This window comes from Trichechus manatus, unplaced genomic scaffold (assembly GCF_000243295.1).
Source record: "Trichechus manatus latirostris isolate Lorelei unplaced genomic scaffold, TriManLat1.0 scaffold00249, whole genome shotgun sequence".
NCBI lineage: Eukaryota > Metazoa > Chordata > Mammalia > Sirenia > Trichechidae > Trichechus > Trichechus manatus.
Genome location: NW_004444185.1, coordinates 675,233 through 692,182, shown reverse-complemented (window position 1 = coordinate 692,182; position 16,950 = coordinate 675,233). Strand labels below are relative to the sequence as shown.

The 16,950-nt window shown below is 45.1% G+C and overlaps 1 protein-coding gene across 4 annotated transcripts in view; it reads left to right on the top strand.

The window, feature by feature from the left end:
• Positions 1-12,022, top strand: part of GIGYF2 (GRB10 interacting GYF protein 2) — a 132,587-nt gene extending 120,565 nt beyond the window's left edge. For all 4 annotated transcript variants that reach the window (XM_004389484.3, XM_023724498.1, XM_023724496.1 and 1 more), the window contains 6 exons: positions 350-565; positions 703-908; positions 2,121-2,275; positions 4,009-4,259; positions 5,722-5,869; positions 9,846-12,022. In XM_004389484.3, the coding sequence (XP_004389541.1) occupies positions 350-565; positions 703-908; positions 2,121-2,275; positions 4,009-4,259; positions 5,722-5,869; positions 9,846-9,913 (1,044 nt within the window). In that variant the 3' untranslated portion in view covers positions 9,914-12,022. The remainder of the gene's footprint in view (positions 1-349; positions 566-702; positions 909-2,120; positions 2,276-4,008; positions 4,260-5,721; positions 5,870-9,845) is intronic.
• The last annotated feature ends 4,928 nt before the right edge of the window (positions 12,023-16,950 follow it).

Below are 16,950 nucleotides of genomic sequence, written 5' to 3'. Positions count from 1 at the left end.
TGTTTTGGTTTTACCAGCTTTTAAATCTGTCTTGTTCTCTCCGTCCATTACTGTGGGCTTATGTTTTTTAAAAACATGTATTTTCTGTCATTTTGGCAGGGCTTTAGGGAGTTTCATTTCTGTGTTTAACCAAAAGCTGCACTTAATTTTTAAGAAGCAAATCTCTTCTTCCCCTCTTAGTACCTCAGACAGTTTACATCTGTATTTGCAGAAAAATAATTAACTTAGTTGAGTATTTTATTTAATTTGTGTAGCTACTATGTATTTGCACTCCTTTTAGCATACTGGACATTTGTAACAATTGTCTAAAAATGGGAATCCTGAGCTAGCTTTTGTTTTTGCTGAGTAGCAAAGGCGCCAGCAGAGGGAGCTGATGAAAGCACTCCAGCAGCAGCAGCAGCAACAGCAGCAGAAACTTTCAGGTTGGGGCAATGTCAGCAAGCCTGCAGGCACCACAAAATCCCTCCTGGAGATACAGCAGGAAGAGGTCAGGCAGATGCAGAAGCAGCAGCAGCAGCAGCAACACCAGCAGCAGCAGCAGCCAAATAGAGCCCGGAATAACACGGTGGGTCCGTCTTCCTAAGCCGTCAGCCCATGGACTGGGCTCACTAGTTATCGTTTCTGACTGTTGTAAGCTCTTTGTTTTTAAATCTTCTAATATTGTTAAATGGTGTTAAATATTGTCATCTGTTTATTTAACAGCATTCCAACCTGCACACCAGCATTGGGAATTCTGTTTGGGGCTCTATAAATACAGGTCCCCCGAACCAGTGGGCCTCTGACCTCGTCAGTAGTATCTGGAGTAATGCGGACACGAAAAACTCCAACATGGGATTCTGGGATGATGCAGTGAAAGAGGTGGGACCTAGGAATTCAACAAATAAAAATAAAAACAACGCCAGTCTCAGGTAGGGCTCAGAATGGTCAAGCTATTGCTCCTTGGTGTGCGGTGTTTTGTTTGTTTGGGGGAGGGGTGCCAAGGAAGGTAGTTTATAGTTTATATGTATTGTTTTCACCTGTGTCCAAGCATATGCGGTCATAATTATGATGGTTGCTTTCTTCTCCATAGAAACACATTTGTATTATTTCTAGAGCTTCCTTCTGAGAGTGTTTCTACTGCTGAGCATTTAGTCTGTTGCCTGCCACATGGTAACCACTTGCTAGATACTAGGAGTAGTGTAATATTTCTGTTGTTGAACATTTCTCTAAAGTATTTTCTAGATCTTAGCATTGTTTCTTTTATGTTACTTACACTATAGGGTCGCTATGAGTCAGATTTGACTTGGTGGCAATGAGTTTGGTTTTGGTTTTATACTATAATGAGTATCATAAACAGCTCTGTAATGACCTGAAATCTATTTATTTTTACAATGAAATAGTTACATATCATCTTCACCTTTCTTTTCTCAGTAGACAGTGTTGCTGAAAGCATAGGTTTTGGTGTTAAATGCATGAGTTGAGATCCCAGCACTACCACTTGTTAGCTGTGTGACCTTGGGCAGGACAGGACCTTTTGGAGCCTCAGTTCCCTTATCTGTCTGATGAAGATGATAATGACACCTTAACTGGTGGTAACTGGGTGTAACTGTGAAGATTACGTGAATACTCGTGAAGTGCCTGGCACATAGTAACTGCTTAATAAATGGCAGTGGTGTCAGATTGCTTCTTCTCGAACGAGGGTCTGGTACATTAGGAATTAGACAACAAGCGCCTGCCAGCTTATTGAGTGTTTTTGCCCGGACACTCTTGCTCTAGGCCTTTGAGCTCCTTAAGAAGTGTTAGTGCCATTTTACAGATGAGGAAACTGAGGCTCAGCCAAAGTTAAGCAGCTTACCTAAGGGCACATAGGAGGAGTGTAGTAATTTCCTCTGAATAGAAGCTCTGCAATCACAAACTAGAGGGTATTAGCTGACGCTAGATTTTTAAGGCGATAGTGAGTATTCTTCTCCCTCCCCCAAAATCCAAATATTTGTGGTTTTTTTTCTTCTTTGGAGCCAAGCATTTATTGGGTTACTGGATTGGGTACTGTTGCCAGGACATTATCTATTTATGGTGTTGTAGTATAATTATAATAGTAACAGTTTCTGGGAATATAATATTGCCCTGTTGTTTTGCTTCAGTAAATCCATAGGTGTGTCTAACCGGCAAAATAAGAAAGTGGAAGAAGAAGAAAAGTTACTGAAGCTCTTTCAGGGAGTAAATAAAGTCCAGGATGGATTCACCCAATGGTGTGAACAGATGCTGCATGCCCTCAACACGGCAAATAACCTGGATGGTAAGAATCGAGAGGGAACCCAGCATGTGGAACAGCAGAGGCAGAACCCACAGAGAGGCTGGCAGATTGGAACCATGAGCCAAAACTCACGAGGTGAAATCTAGCGGAGGTCAAGTCCTGCACCTACTATAAGAATTTGAGAGTTTTAGTAGTATTACTTGTGGGAAACGTCCTGTGATACCAAGCTCAAATAGTTTGTCGGTGGTTGTCAAAAAGTAAATGCCATCTCAAGCTGCCTTAGTGATGTGCAGGACAGAGGAGGTCCTCGTTCCACACTCCCCACTTTATGAGGGGCAGTGCCATTGCCAGCTGGATTAAGTCCAAAGTAAGGCCACTGTTATGGTGGGGGAAAAGGTCAACCTGGAAGAGAAGGGTGAGGTGATTTGACATTGCGTCCTTCCTGCCTTTTTTGAGGGTGGGTGGGTCATGTGACAGAGCAGGTAGGCTTCTTTATGTAGGATAAAGCTAGGACCGGTGTGTGGAAGCGAAAAGGTTTCAGCACAAGTTGAAGAAGAACTTGCTAGTAGTTAGCTGTTCATGAAGAGAATCCTCTGCCGTAGATGGAAGTAAGCCCACCCCCTCTGAGTGTCTGGACAGAGACTGGTCAGGCGTTTTGTGGAAAACATTCCCACAACTGATAGATCGAGTGGAGCCAGTCTACCTCTGATGTCTTATCTGAAATCAAACCAGTTGCCATCGAGTTGATTCCAACTCATGGCAACCCTTGTGTGTCAGAGTAGAACTGTGGTCCGTAGGGCTTTCAAGGACTGATTTTTTGGAGGTAGATTGCTAGACCTTTCTTCTGAGACACCTCAGGGTGGACTTGAACCACCAACCTTTCGGTCAACAGCTGAGCACATTAACTGTTTGCACCACCCAGGGACCCCTGTCTAAAATCAACAATCTGTTAAAAACGGAGCACTAAAGGAACTGAAGGGCTCCATTGCATCGTTGTAACAGAACATCTAGTGGTCTAGAGCCTGCAGAGAAAACTAGTAAATAAAGCAGTGACTGCCATCCGTTAAGCACCTACCGTGTGCTAGGCACTTTTCTCTAGGGCTTAACATACGTTACCCATTTATCTTTGCAGTGATTTTATAAGGTACCTTTACAATATAGGTGATATTATCTCCATTTTATAAATTAGGAAACTGAGGCTCAGAATGATTAAGTAACTCATCAGGGTCACACAGCCAGCAGATTTCAGAGTCAAGTTTTAAACCCAGGTCTATCTAACTCTCATACTCATGCTTTTCTCCTTTACCACCCTGCTGGTGTGTTCCGTGTGATTTCTCTCTAAAAGTATACTATCTCAGTGGATTAAAAGCTCCAGGAGGAGATGGCTGCATCTTTAATCTCTGTTGTGGTGCCTGGCACACATCAGAGCGCTGAATAAATATTAATTGAATTTAAGGAAAGAAAGCTTGAATCCCAGATCACTTCAGTCTTAGGCAAGCAGCTGTTTCAGTCAGCTAACAGTTGGTGAAGTTAGACCTGTGTGACATGCCTTTGTGTGACCCCGTGCTGTTTCAGATAATTTTGGACGTTGCAGTGGTAGCGTTTTTTCCATCCCTAGATTAAGGAGCACTGGCAGTAGCTGTGCATACCTTTCAAGTTTGTCGTTAACTTCTGTGTTAGGCGTGACAGTCTATTGAAAACGGACACTGTTTTTGTACGTGGTACTTCATTATTTCATCGTTACTGTTTATGTCTTCTCCCCTCCCGTATTGCAGTTCCCACGTTTGTTTCTTTCCTGAAAGAAGTAGAATCTCCTTATGAAGTCCATGATTATATCAGGGCCTATTTAGGAGATACTTCTGAGGCCAAGGAGTTTGCCAAGCAGTTCCTCGAGCGCCGTGCCAAACAGAAAGCCAGCCAGCAGCGTCAGCAGCAGCAGCAGCAGCAGCAGCAGCAGCAGCAGCAACAGCAACAGCAACAGCAACAGCAACAGCCGCAGCCGCAGCCGCAGCCGCAGCAGCCGCAGGTATGAGGGCGACATGAGGGCACAGGCTCCGTGAGTGAGTGAGTCTTAATACCTGTAAATGCTGAGAGACCAGAGAAATGCAAACTAAAATAGAGGCCACTTTTGTACATAAAATAATCAAAGCTTTCAAAAATTGGTAGACTTGACATTCTCAAATTATACGTCTAGAGACCTTTGTGAATTTTCCAAATACCAGATAAAACCATTCATTCTGTACTAGGCACACCAGCCTCATTTTTCTTGATTCCTACGTGTGCCTTAATCGGATCACAAATTCCACCATGCCCCAGACCCATACATTTGGCTCTGAATAGTTAACACATACACGTTAACCCTCTGGTGCTCAGGGCCTGCTGCCCCCTGGGACCGGCACCCCCACAGCGTGTCCTGCACTTGGTGTGGTGCTGACGGGGGTGTAAAAAGGTCCATGTTTTCTGAAAGACAGGTTGGCAGGGTTCTTGGAGAGGTTTAAGAATATTCATATCCTTTAATCTCGTGCTTTCTCTGTTAGAAGTAATCAATATTTGGTATAGACTTCTTGAGGATATGTATGATACAGTGACGGTTAAACCGTTTAAAATCCACTTGAGCGGATGGGCTAACTGGGATAAATTAAAGGAAAGTGGAAGATGAAAACACCGTCACAGCACGAGGAAAAATACTTTAAGCATCAAAGGAGAAGACATCCTATAGCAATACGGAAGGCTCTGCATGTGCGAAGGGTGGCCGCCTCTGTGTGCAGGGATAGGAGGTGGAGGATCAGTGTACACACACAGCCAGGCTTGTTCTTCTTTGGTGCTTTTTCTACTCCTTCATCCCCTCCCCACTACCACCACTTCTGCCCTCAGCTGGCTCATTGAAGCTGATTTCAATTTAAAATGAATTGCTGTAATAAGACCAAGTAGATGTGAATGGCTGGTAGACTATTTCATAGTTTAACTTTTTTGCTGTCTGGTTGGTAGGAAGTGTAAGGATAATATTTTGGGGCCAGGTCCCTTCAGGTATTGCTGGTAGGAATAAAGTACACAACATTCGCCTTGTTTGGTAACATGCTACCGGCTGGTCTACAGCCTTGTCCTCTCTGTCCTGGGGCCTCAGAGAACAAAGGAACCCTTGGCTTCGGGGGAGGTGAGGCGTGCAAAGTGCCAGAGTGCAGAGGTCTGTTCACAACTCCTTGCCGTGTGTTTAGTCTCCTAGCAAATGGTACAGACTCCACATACACTAGAGAAGTCTTGACAGTTACCAGGACAGGCCTTGGGAACACGCAGGGCTTGATGAGATGTCACACATGAAGGAAAATGGTGGCTCAGTGGCCTGCTCTTGATTTCATGATTTCCAGAGCCATGCTAGGCTTCCTGTTTTTAAATTCCCACTTGGTAATGGGAGGGTAAAACAACCCTCTCCAAGGGTGGGTAAACCTGCACCCACTGTGTAATCTCCCTTGTGCCATCTTGTCTCACAGGACTCTGTGTGGGGGATGAACCACAGTACACTCCATTCAGTATTTCAGACCAATCAGAGCAACAACCAACAGTCCAACTTTGAGGCTGTACAAAGTGGCAAGAAGAAGAAAAAGCAGAAGATGGTCCGAGCAGATCCCAGTTTATTAGGTGAGCACAGGCCTGAAGTCTCCCTGGGTGCTGGGTGTGTGCGGGTGATGGCAGTTACCATACATGAGTTGCCATGTGGAATGCTTTTCAACCGACTCCAAGTAAGTAGCCAGTATTTACTAGGCATCTCAGGGCAAGGCTGCACCTCATTTGCTGTAGGAATAAGAACAGTCATCGTAACGTAGTACATGGGGCTTTCAACTCTAAAGCATCGTTTCATCTTAAATGTGAATTTCCCCAGAGGACCTTTCAGTTTAGTTGGAAAATAATACCAATGGAGAGCAGTAAAAATCATTTAAAAACGTAAAGCTCATTTGTGTGGGAGCAGACTGTAAATCTGATCAGATGTTCTGAAAAGAGAACCAGTCTTTGTGAATGTCCACTCTGTGTGTCATGGGATTCTCAGAATGACTCTGCTTGAGAGGTGGTGTCCCAGGTTTATAGACAATCAGGCCAGGGCTTAGAGGTTGTAGACCATTTCCCCGGAGCCCACAGGAGCTGCTGAGCCCTCAGAAGCAGGCCTGTTTTCTTTCCACTGTTCTGTGTTACCCGCAGCTATTCTTGGCCCTGACCGAAGACCACTGTCTTCATACAAAACAGCTTCATGGAAAGATTGACACCTGAATTAGGGCTTTGAAAGACTGGCAGGGAGGATGGGGAATGGTATTTTAGGAATAATAAACCGCACAGGCAAAGCTGATGGACTGCCTGTGTTTCTTAAATTGGCCTAACAGCCTCTCAGAGACAGATGAAATTAAAATTCTTCTCTATTTATGAATGTGAAAAACCACAGGCTATAATAAAACCACGGTGTCTGGAATAGAATGGGCATATTGGCAAAGAGGCAGTTTGGGATGTTGGCCAGTCAGCTTATTGGCAAGCTGCAGTAGACTAGGTGAAAGATACTGGTGGCCTGGGGTAGGGTTTTGGTACTGGGGATGGAGGGCAATTAGATGGATTTTAGAAATTCAGGGGTTAGAGTCAGCTGGACAAGGAGAGCAGAAAGGTCTCTGGCTTGAGCAGCAGGATGGATGGTGTTCCCATTGCTGAAATGGGAACACTGGACAGTGGAGCAGGCGTGTGGGGTTAGGACACTGTGTTGAAGTGTTGAGGCAATGGAGTTTGAAATGCCCATGAGACCTGAAATGGAGATACCTCAGGAAAGGTTCGAGAGCCCGCACAGCAGGTGGACTGTAGCCTGTTCGGCAGTTGGCAGGATCCATAAGTTCATTCAGCTGTTCCTGTGCTGGAAAAAAAACAAAATAATAGGATCAGAGGCCTAACTTGGAGGACTGCCCTTTGGCATTCGTGCCAGAAGCTGGGTTTGGATACACAGAGATTGGTGAACTTCTGTTTTCTTCTTCTGCCTGCCTTAAAAGTTAGTGTTGATTGAGGATCGATGGGACTGTTCAGAATTTTATGCAATTTTGATACAAATGTATGCACATAGATGGAGAAGCATTCCTTAAATTCTAGCTGTGGGTCCTAGTGAAGAAGCCCCTGCCAGTTACTTACTTGAGGAGTTTGAGGGTGGACTGTCAGGGGAAGGTTCCTCTGACAGTGAGGTGAAGCCCGTTGGGACTTAGTCTGTGTCTGACGCCACCTCCTATCATAGACCTAGAAGGAGAGGGACTTGAAAGCCCCTTCAAGAGTCATTGTACATATAGAGTTAAAGGAATCCACGTGTCTTGAATGGAAGAAAAAATTAAAAATACAAGTAAAACCATTCAACAAACCATTGAGGAAAGTCACTTGGATGGGCTCTTACATGGACCATTTTATGAAGATTTCTGTTCAACTAATCCTCGCTCTGGAAATTCCTCTGATAATTGCTAATTTCTGTCCTTTACCTCCTCATTTCTGTTTATTATTTTTTATTAATATGTGCCTTATCTATTTACAGATTAATAAATATCTCCCAGTCACAAGTTCCCCATGGAAAGAATGGGAGAATTTCTTATTTGATCTGAAAGCATCCATTGAAAGTCATTTTAGACCTTTGCTTCTAAAACAAACCAGCAGAGGGAGCTCCAGCCTCATCTTAATTGTCAGTATCCTCCATTGTGCTCTTGTGTCTTCCTCTAGTTTAAAGAGCAATCAGGTGGCTGTTGTGAACCAGCCACACAATACAGTTCTCCCCCCAGTTATTCTTGCCTTATGAGAACAGTCTTTCAGATAGACCTTAAATCGTGTGGGTGAGGGAGAGTCTGTTGCTCTGGTCTTTGGAGTTAGGCAGCTGGGCTTGCCTGCTTGTTTGTATGGCCTTGGGTTTCGTGGTCTCCCAGAGCTTTCCCTTCTGTCAAGCGGTGGGGGGTGTTGGTGGATTCCCACATTACTGTTGTTCTAATGACGGTTAGAAGAGAATGGGTCTGCCAAAACCCTAGCCCAGTAATCAACATATTATAATTATGAATAATTGTTAGCTTTTTTTTTTTTTTTGCCCCAGGCTTTTCCTCCCTTTTTTGCCCCAGGCTTCTCCTTCCTGTCTTTTCATGATAAAATTAATTTAGTTTTTAAAAAATTATATAACAATAATGTAGCTCATTGTTTCTGTTACATTTCATTTATTATTCTTTGAAGTAATATGCGAAGTCAAAGAAAAACCTGCCTCAGAATAGAGTACTAGCTCATTTCATAGCCTCTTAGCTCTTTAGGTTCTTGTACTTACCTAACTCAACCGTTATTTAAGAAATAGGAATGCTACGCCTTTTAGTATTTTCAAAGGAAACAAGTCTTGTGGGTTACGGGAACACCCTTGAAGGGGTGGCACTCAGGATGGGGTTTGGGATCCTAGCCTTTCTGTGTATTAGGCCTTGCAGGGAGCTTGTACCACAGCTTCCCTGGTTCATAAATAGGCATCTTTATTTTTTTCAAATCATAATATTTTTGAGTCAAGGATGCAGTTTAAGCTCTGTTTATTATGTAAGGCATTTTTTGTTTATTATTGGTACATTTCAAATGTGTATTTGTTTGAAAACTTGACCATTAAAGAACAAAAAGGAGGGGAGCGAAAACCCAAATAAAATGAAGAGCACTGCTGTTAGCACGGACGGTGGTGCCTGTTTACTTTCTGGTGTTCAAACAGCAGCTAAAACAGTTGGAGATTTTATTCAATGTGGATGAACTGAATTGCTTTTTGGGGAGCCACACGTTTAAAGCGACCCTTTTAGTAATAATTTTTCTCCATCTCTGATTATGGAGTTCTTTTAAAGAATCACCTGTCCGTGGCTGATGGCAGTAGGTGTTCAGAGGTCAGTGGTGTTTGTGAGTGCTACTTGTTGCCTTGAATGGGCCCGCTAGTACTGCTTTTCTAAACCCCAGGTTCCATTTGGGTTCATCACATATTGCCAGCTGAAGATCTACTCAACAATAGTCTGACATGAGGAAAGTAGTCTTAGTGTTCTCTCTACTATGGGATAGAAAGAATATGTGAGAGCACCGAGGATCTTGCAGTGCGTCTGCCCTGAAGCCGCCTCCCCCAAATAGCAAACACTCCTGGCCAGAACTTTCAGTTTCTGACTTGTGGGAGGACAGTGTTCCCGTTACAGTCAGTCCGGGGCTGAGGTGGTATCTACTCTGCTCAGATTCCAGAGCCATGCAAGCCGGGGGGTCAGACAGTTACGCAGTGCTTCGTGTGTACCCCCTGCCCCCCGCAGTGCACCCCCTGAACAGACTGTCCCCCGGGCTCCCACATGGGCTCCCCAGGGTGGCACAGCCCTGACACCCATACGGGCTCTTCTCCGGGTTCGCCTGTGCTCCTTTTCCTTCCCAATTGTGTGAGAACCCTGAGAGAGAAATACAAACAGAGCCTCTCATTGGGACGGCAAACAAACAAAACCACACTGCTCTGACCTTTTTCTTTCTTTCTTCCCTCTCTCTAGCATCCCTGTGGTACGTTCTAAAGCAACAGATGTCCCTGGAGTTTGAGCCACTTGGTTATCTGGGTGTGGTCACTAATAGTCAGTTTTTCCTGCAGGTTTTTCAGTAAATGCGTCATCGGAGCGACTCAACATGGGCGAAATTGAGACTTTGGATGACTACTGAGCACCTGCCAGCGCACTGGCCTTCCTCTCCTGTCTGCCGACCACAGCTTCTCCACCTCTGGACACAACACTCACTCTCCGTTCACTCTTTATCACTCTGCAGCAGTTCACAGAACCCATCATCTCAGGCGTTTCCTTCCAGCCCTTTTTGTCCAAGAGTCTTTAAACAGTTTTTGTTGGTGAGCATCTCAGACTGTAGCCAAGCGAGCCGGACTCTGTCTCTCGGGGGCGGCAGTTGGGAGGCCTCCCCAACAAGGCTGGTTTTAGGCAGCACGTTTCCTGTGCCGTGATTTCATCGACTGTCTCCCAGAGAGTGTGGGGTCTGCCAGTAGCAGCTTACCTTCTCTTGTCATTTCCTCCTCCTCCTTTTCCCCCCTTAAGGGCAAGGGGGTCTGACTGGTGCAATCAGGAAGAGAGTTCATGGTCGGCAGACCTTGGTCAGCTGCACAGCACCCCGAGGACTGGCGGGAGTGTCCACCGAGGTGGGCAGGACTCTCCCAGTCCTACAGTTGGGTTGCCACAGCTAACTTCGGGATTGCATCCAGGAGGCCCCCAGTAGGGTGGAGTTTAGATTGGATTGGTTTGATGTTGCACCCCCCTTGCCTATTCTTTCTGAGATGCTTTCTTCATTAGATAGTGACTTCCAAGCACGCTGACTTCTCCCTGGCATACTCCTGATTGGACAAAGGAGACCCTATGGCCTGGGAGAGAGACTTATTCTTAATTTTTCTTTCTTACAAAAACTGATTTTTTCCATAAATATTTTTACTTCAGAGGACTAGGACCAGTTTGTTTTGGGCCCTTCTGCTGAAAATTTGTCTCGTTTAAGAGGCAGCTAGGATCTTTACCATATGTATGAATTTGTATAATTTCCTTTTGGATAGGGATAAATTTTTCCTTCTGATAAAGGCCCGGAATTTCATCTGGTTCCTCAGAGTATTGTATGTGTGTCTTGCTGTGGTCCCAAAAAGGTTTTGTTGAAAGATTCTGGAATGGCAATTGTTTGCGTTTTCTGAAAAGAGAACAACCTGACCATCTTTAAGACCCTGATCCGTGGACACCACGATGCAGGAGGATGCGGTGGGATGGAGGGGAAGGGAGATGACGGGAGGGCAGCCCGCTCTGCCTTCTGTTCTCCCTCCTCACACCCCTTTGCTTCAGATAGAAATGTATTCAAGCTCTATTTATAACCAGATACTCTCCCTGCTTCCACCAGCCCCCACAGAACACTACCAGGATTGCCAATCCCCCTTGGGGCTGGGGCCGTTGGACAGCTGTGCTGTGGGAGAGGCGCTGTGGTCTGGGTGGCTCCCGTGTGCAGCACCTTTTCTTTCTGTCCTCAACGTTTGAAGGAGGCTGGAGTTGCTCTGAGAGTTTGGTTTTGGATGATTTTATTTGGTTTCTAGTTTTCTTATTTTGGATCACCACTCTCCCTATCCCTCCTTGCCTCCCTCCCTCCTAAACATGTATAATAACTATACAGAGACTGCTACAAATGTGTATATAGTTTTTGGATCAAATAGCATGAGGAGACGGGGAACCCTTAAAAATCGGAACTCCGGCTCTCCTTTGCTTTGTAAATTCAGAAGTGGGGGGTGGGGAAGAGGGATAGTTAAAATGTTTACAAAACTTTAAGCTTCCTCGGAACTTTTGCCAGCGTGGAGGAAAATAAAGAACTTAAATAAACAGGGTTGTATTCTGTTTGAGCGTTCCTCTTGTACTTGCCTTTGTGGAGGCTAAGTTTTGTGCTAAACTGTCCCCCTTGGCACCACGGAAAAGCTCCAAGCAAGTGAGTGCCTGAGACCTGGTGACGGCGTCGCTTTCTCCGCCAGGCTATGGAACATTGGCTGGCCCTGTACTTGAGAACGTAGAGGTCAAGGTAAACACTGGTAAGCTTGACCAAATGTCTTTCCTCCTTTGTGCCAGAAGCTGGCTTTCTCCCTTTCTTCTGACTTGTGGGTTGTCCCCTGCCCTCATACCCACAGACATGCCCCCTCTGAGCATGCCATGCAACTTCCAAACTGGAGTGTTTGCTCAGGGAAAATAAAAATAAATTGGGGGTGGAATGGGCAGATTCCAAAAAAACCAAACGCATTGCCATCAAGTCGATTTGGACTCATAGTGACCTGATAGGACAGAGTAGAACTGCCCCATAGGGTTTCCAAGGAGTGCCTGGTGGATTTGAATTGCCGACCTTTCGGTTAGCAGCCATAGCTCTTAACCACTGTGCCACCAGGGTTTCCATGGGCAGATGAGGGGGATCAAAATCATTTTAGTCATGGAATGTTCCATTTGCTTAACCAGGAGACTTACTTCTACCTGAGGAATTTCCCACTTACTGGAAAGAAACCACTCTGCCCTAGGGGTGTTTGTTTCTGTCTCGATTCTGCTCTCTCACAGTCTCGTCTGCTCATTCTTCCACTTGTGGCCACTACTTTACCTGTTTTGAGAAATTCATTTCCAAATTCTCTTAACTTTTCCTGAGTTTTGGAACATTTGTATACTGTTTGTTTCCATTTATTTTAATGAAGAGGCAAGATAGTTTGATTATGATAGTTCGATTACCAGACAAGATATTTGGAGACTTTCCCAAGAGAGTTGGTGTTCTGGTTACTGTTGCTGCATAACAAATTGCCCCCAAATAGACTCAAAACAACCACTTCATTTTGTTTGTAATCTTGTGGGTCAGGAGTTTGGGAAGGGCTCGACTGGACAGTTCTTTCATGGGGTTTCATGTGGCTCTGGTCACATGTCAGCTGGGGCTGCAGTCTTAGGAAGGCTTCATTGTGTTGGATGTTCAAGATGGCTTGCTCACAACAACTGACTTGATGCTGGCTGTTGGCTGGGAACTGAGCTGAGGTGCTGACTGGAGGAACTGGATGTGGCCTCTCCAGCACGGCTGTCTCAGTGATTGGACTTGTTATGTGGCAGTTGGCTTCCCCCAGAGAGCCAAGCAGAAGCTGCATCCCATTATCTTTTTATTTTATTTTATTGTTGTACTTTAAGTGAAAGTTTACAATTCAAGTTAGTCTCTCATACAAAAATTTGTACATACATTGTTATGTGACCCTGATTGCTCTCCCTATACTGTGACAGCACACTTCCCCTTTCCACCCCTGATTTCCCATGTCCATTCAGCCAGTTCCTAACCCTCTTTGCCTTCTCATCTCACCTCTGGACAGAAGCTGCCCATTTAGTCTCATGTATCTACTTGAGCTAAGAAGCACACTCTTCACGAGTATCATTTTATGTCCCATAGTCCAGTCTAATCTTTGTCTGAAGAGTTGGTCTCAGATATTGTTTTAGTTCTGGGTTGACAGAGTCCAGGGGCCATGCTTTCTGGGGTTCCTCCAGTCTTCAGACCATTAAGTCTGGTCTTTTTACTAGAATTTGAGTTCTGCACTCCACTTTTTTCCTGTTCCATCAGGGACTCTCTGTTGTGTTCCATGTCAGGGAGGTCATTGGTGGTAGCCGGGCACCATCTAGTTCTTCTGGTCTCAGGCTGATGCAGTCTTTGATTTATGTGGCCCTGCATCCCATTATCTGACGTTTAAGTTCAGAAGTCACACAATGTTGCTTCTCTGACACTGTACTCATCCACTGTGATTTCTCAGTGGGAGAAGTAGCAGGTCCCCTCTAGAAGAGCATGGCGGATGGGAGATACTGTTGTGGCCGTTTTTGGAAAATACAATCTGCATAAAATGAGTTTATGCATATGTATCAGGGAACTTTAACTCTTTCACTGGCTCTAAGCTGAGGGAATTTTTTCTTAATTTCAGGATAGACAGCGGTATTTCTGGCTTCATTTTAAACAATTGTTTTTCTCTTAGGGCAACCAGTGTCGTTTTATACACAATATCTTAAAATATATTTGACCTGGTGAAGAAATCATCTTATTTTGTACAAAGTACCCCTCTCGGTATTATAAAAAGTCACTGCGTATAGACTCTAACTAGAAGTGATGCTTTGAAGTGAACATGTTTCTATACTGTGCTTTCAATGTGGAAAGTAGAACTTAAAGCAGGAGGCATGCACGTTCTAAGTAGAGTAAGGTAATATATTCCAATTGGAAGTTGGCCTCATGGTTGATGGGTTTCTTGGAATGGAAAAAGCCCAGCTCTGAATGCTGCCTATGGTCCTGCTTGGGTTCCTTGAGTTCCTGATGATGAAGCTGCAGTGTTTGTGGAGACCATGGGGAGCCATGACGTTGGGAGATGCTTTGGGAATGACTAACCTGTATAGCATTTGGGAATGCCAGTTCTGGATTAGGAACCTGCAGCCTTCAAGAGGAGTATCTCCCTCTGTAAAATGGTTTCATGCGAAGTCCTCTAATTTCACGAGGGGGAAGGATAATCACCATCAGCCCAAAGCGGATTCCCAGGAGGTGGAGGTCAGACATACCTCCACTCTCCAATCTTTTTACCAGTTCTGACACCAGCCATTGCTCTCTACTTCTCTACTGCTGGAACTCACAGACCATATTCACAATTAGATAGTTTATTAGGGAAGTAACAGGCTGCAGCTTGGGATCAGGATCAACTTGGAAGTAACAGAAACAACTCAGGGTAAGTTCTTCACTCTGGATAGCTGCTTCTTGGCAGTTCCTGCAGGTAGCCCTAGCTCTCAGCCTCTACTGCCAGGCCCTGCTTGGGCCTGGCCTCTGCCCTGCTCGGGCAAGTGTTACTATTGTTTAGCTCCACCAGTAAGTGCCTTGTGGCACCACACTCCACCAGGAAGCCTCCTGCCCGAAGACGCTCAGCTTTCTTCCTCGGTGGGTCCACGAGCCCACTGCAGTCATCTGCCAGTCCTGTGCCGCTGCCATCTCATACTGCCTCCCGTGTTAACAGCTGTCTCTCCTGGGTATAGGAGGTTATTGATGTGGGGACCCCAGGTCTACAGGACACCCTCCACTCCTAGCTGTTCTTGATGGTTGTGAGGTCCCCCTCAACCTCTGTGAGATTGGCTCTTTTAAGCCTAGCGGGGTGGCAAAACTGACCAATCTCCTTGGTAGGCCACAAGCACCTTATTTGCATAGTCACTGCCCATTTCCTGCAGGAGTTTTACACACTATTTGCCTAGTGCCAGACAGTCATATAAAAGCAATTCACTGCACTACAACCTCCAGGAACCGATTGGTGGGAATGTTGCAGCTAAAGAAACCACCACGGCTGTGGTTTACCATATGGGAGACATAGTACACAGACCGTGGGGAGGAGGAGAGGCGAGCTGTCCTAGCTACTGCCCTGTGACCTAAGCTGAAGGCTGCCATTGTCTCCCTTCACTGCTGGCAAAGTGATGTTGTGATGAAGATGAGACTTACGGCCACCTCAACACTCGGTTCAGTCCAGGTGGTTTGACAACGAGAGACATCACATCTCAAGAATTGTTTACTTATCCCCCAAAATGTAGCTGGAGTGGTAGGTCAGTTTGCCTTGGTAGCAAATTGCTTTTTCCTTTTAATTCTTCCTATACCATGAGAAATGGTACTGCAAATGGTCAGAAAGTCAGCATTAGGTATGGTTGCACGTAACAAGACACAGAGAAACAGTGGCTTGAATTGAAGTCGTTTCTCAGTGAAATCCAGGGGTTATCAGTCCATGGCTGGTTCTTGCTTTTAACATCCTGATTGCAGCTTCCATCATCCAGGTCCCCTCATGGTCCAGTGTGACTGCTAGAGCACCAGCCATCGTGCCCTCATTTCAGGGCAGAAGGATGGGGTGGGGTGGCATCTTAGGTCTTACCGGCCACAGGGTAGATACATAACTAGTTAGTTGGGAGAAAGGTTGGAAAATCTGAGGTTTTAGTTGAGTGCTTTGCCACCTCAAATACCATTGGGATTCTGTTACTAAGAAATGGAGAGAATGGGTATTGCATTTGTAGTTAATCTCTTATATCGGTCTCTTCAGTCTTCTGTTTTGAAATGGGAAACATTTAGAATAATTGAGCTTGTTCTTATTGACTGTGGGAAAGGGATTCTAGCGGTCACCCCAGTTTAGCCTGTAGCTTGAGAACCTGTCTTTTCCAGTGAAGGGATTCAGAACAGGCTCTGGTTTCCATTATGGTGCATAGCAGGGACCAGGAGCAGTTTCCAGTGGCTCAACCTTGATGTCTCTAGCATCTCCCACTTCTACACAGTGGCTATAGGATCTGTTGCTTTTATAGCATGAACCTGTGAATGGTTCTGTGAACAGGGGGCCTTGGAGTCAAGCTATCAGATTTGAATGTTGGTCCCACTACCTAGTTTGGGCAAGTTTCTCTTTGTATTTCTGTTTCCCCATCTTTGAAATGGGAATAATCAGATAGTTGTAACTTAATAAATTACATAGTACATGCCCAGCACATAAGTACTCTATAAATACTACTTATAGGCCATGTTACAAGTGAGAAGGGAGTTTGTGGGCTCATGTATAGACACAGTATAGCATATTAAATAAGGGTAACCTCCCTCTTCTGAGGATCTTCTGTGTAGACTCAAACCTCCAAACTTTTGGTCAGCAGCCAAGCGCGTTAACCATTTGCACCACCCCAGGACTCCAACCTCCCTCTTGTTACATACCGTTGAGTTGATTCTGACTCATAGGGACCCTATATGACCGAATAGAACTGCCCCATAGGATTTCCTAGGCCGTTATCTTTGTTTACAAGAAGAATTGGTGCTCTTGAATTATGGTGTTGGCAAAGAGTATTGTATATACCGTGGCCTGTGAGAAGAAAGAACAAGTGTCTTCAAAGAAGTATAGCCAGATGCTTCTCAGAAATGAGGGTGGTGAGATTTTGTCTCAGGTACTTTGGATGTGTTACTAGGAGGGACCAGTATCTGGAGAAGGACATCATGCTTGGTGTAGTAGAGGGTCAGCAAAAGGAAGACCCTCAATGAGATGGATTGACACAGTGGCTGCAACAATGGGCTCAAACATAGCAACGACTGTGAGGATGGGGCAGGAGCGGGCAGTGTTTTGTTCTGTTGTATGTAGGGTCGCTGTGAGTCAGAACAACTCGATGACACTTAACATCAGCAACAATCTTTGTTATGTTTGA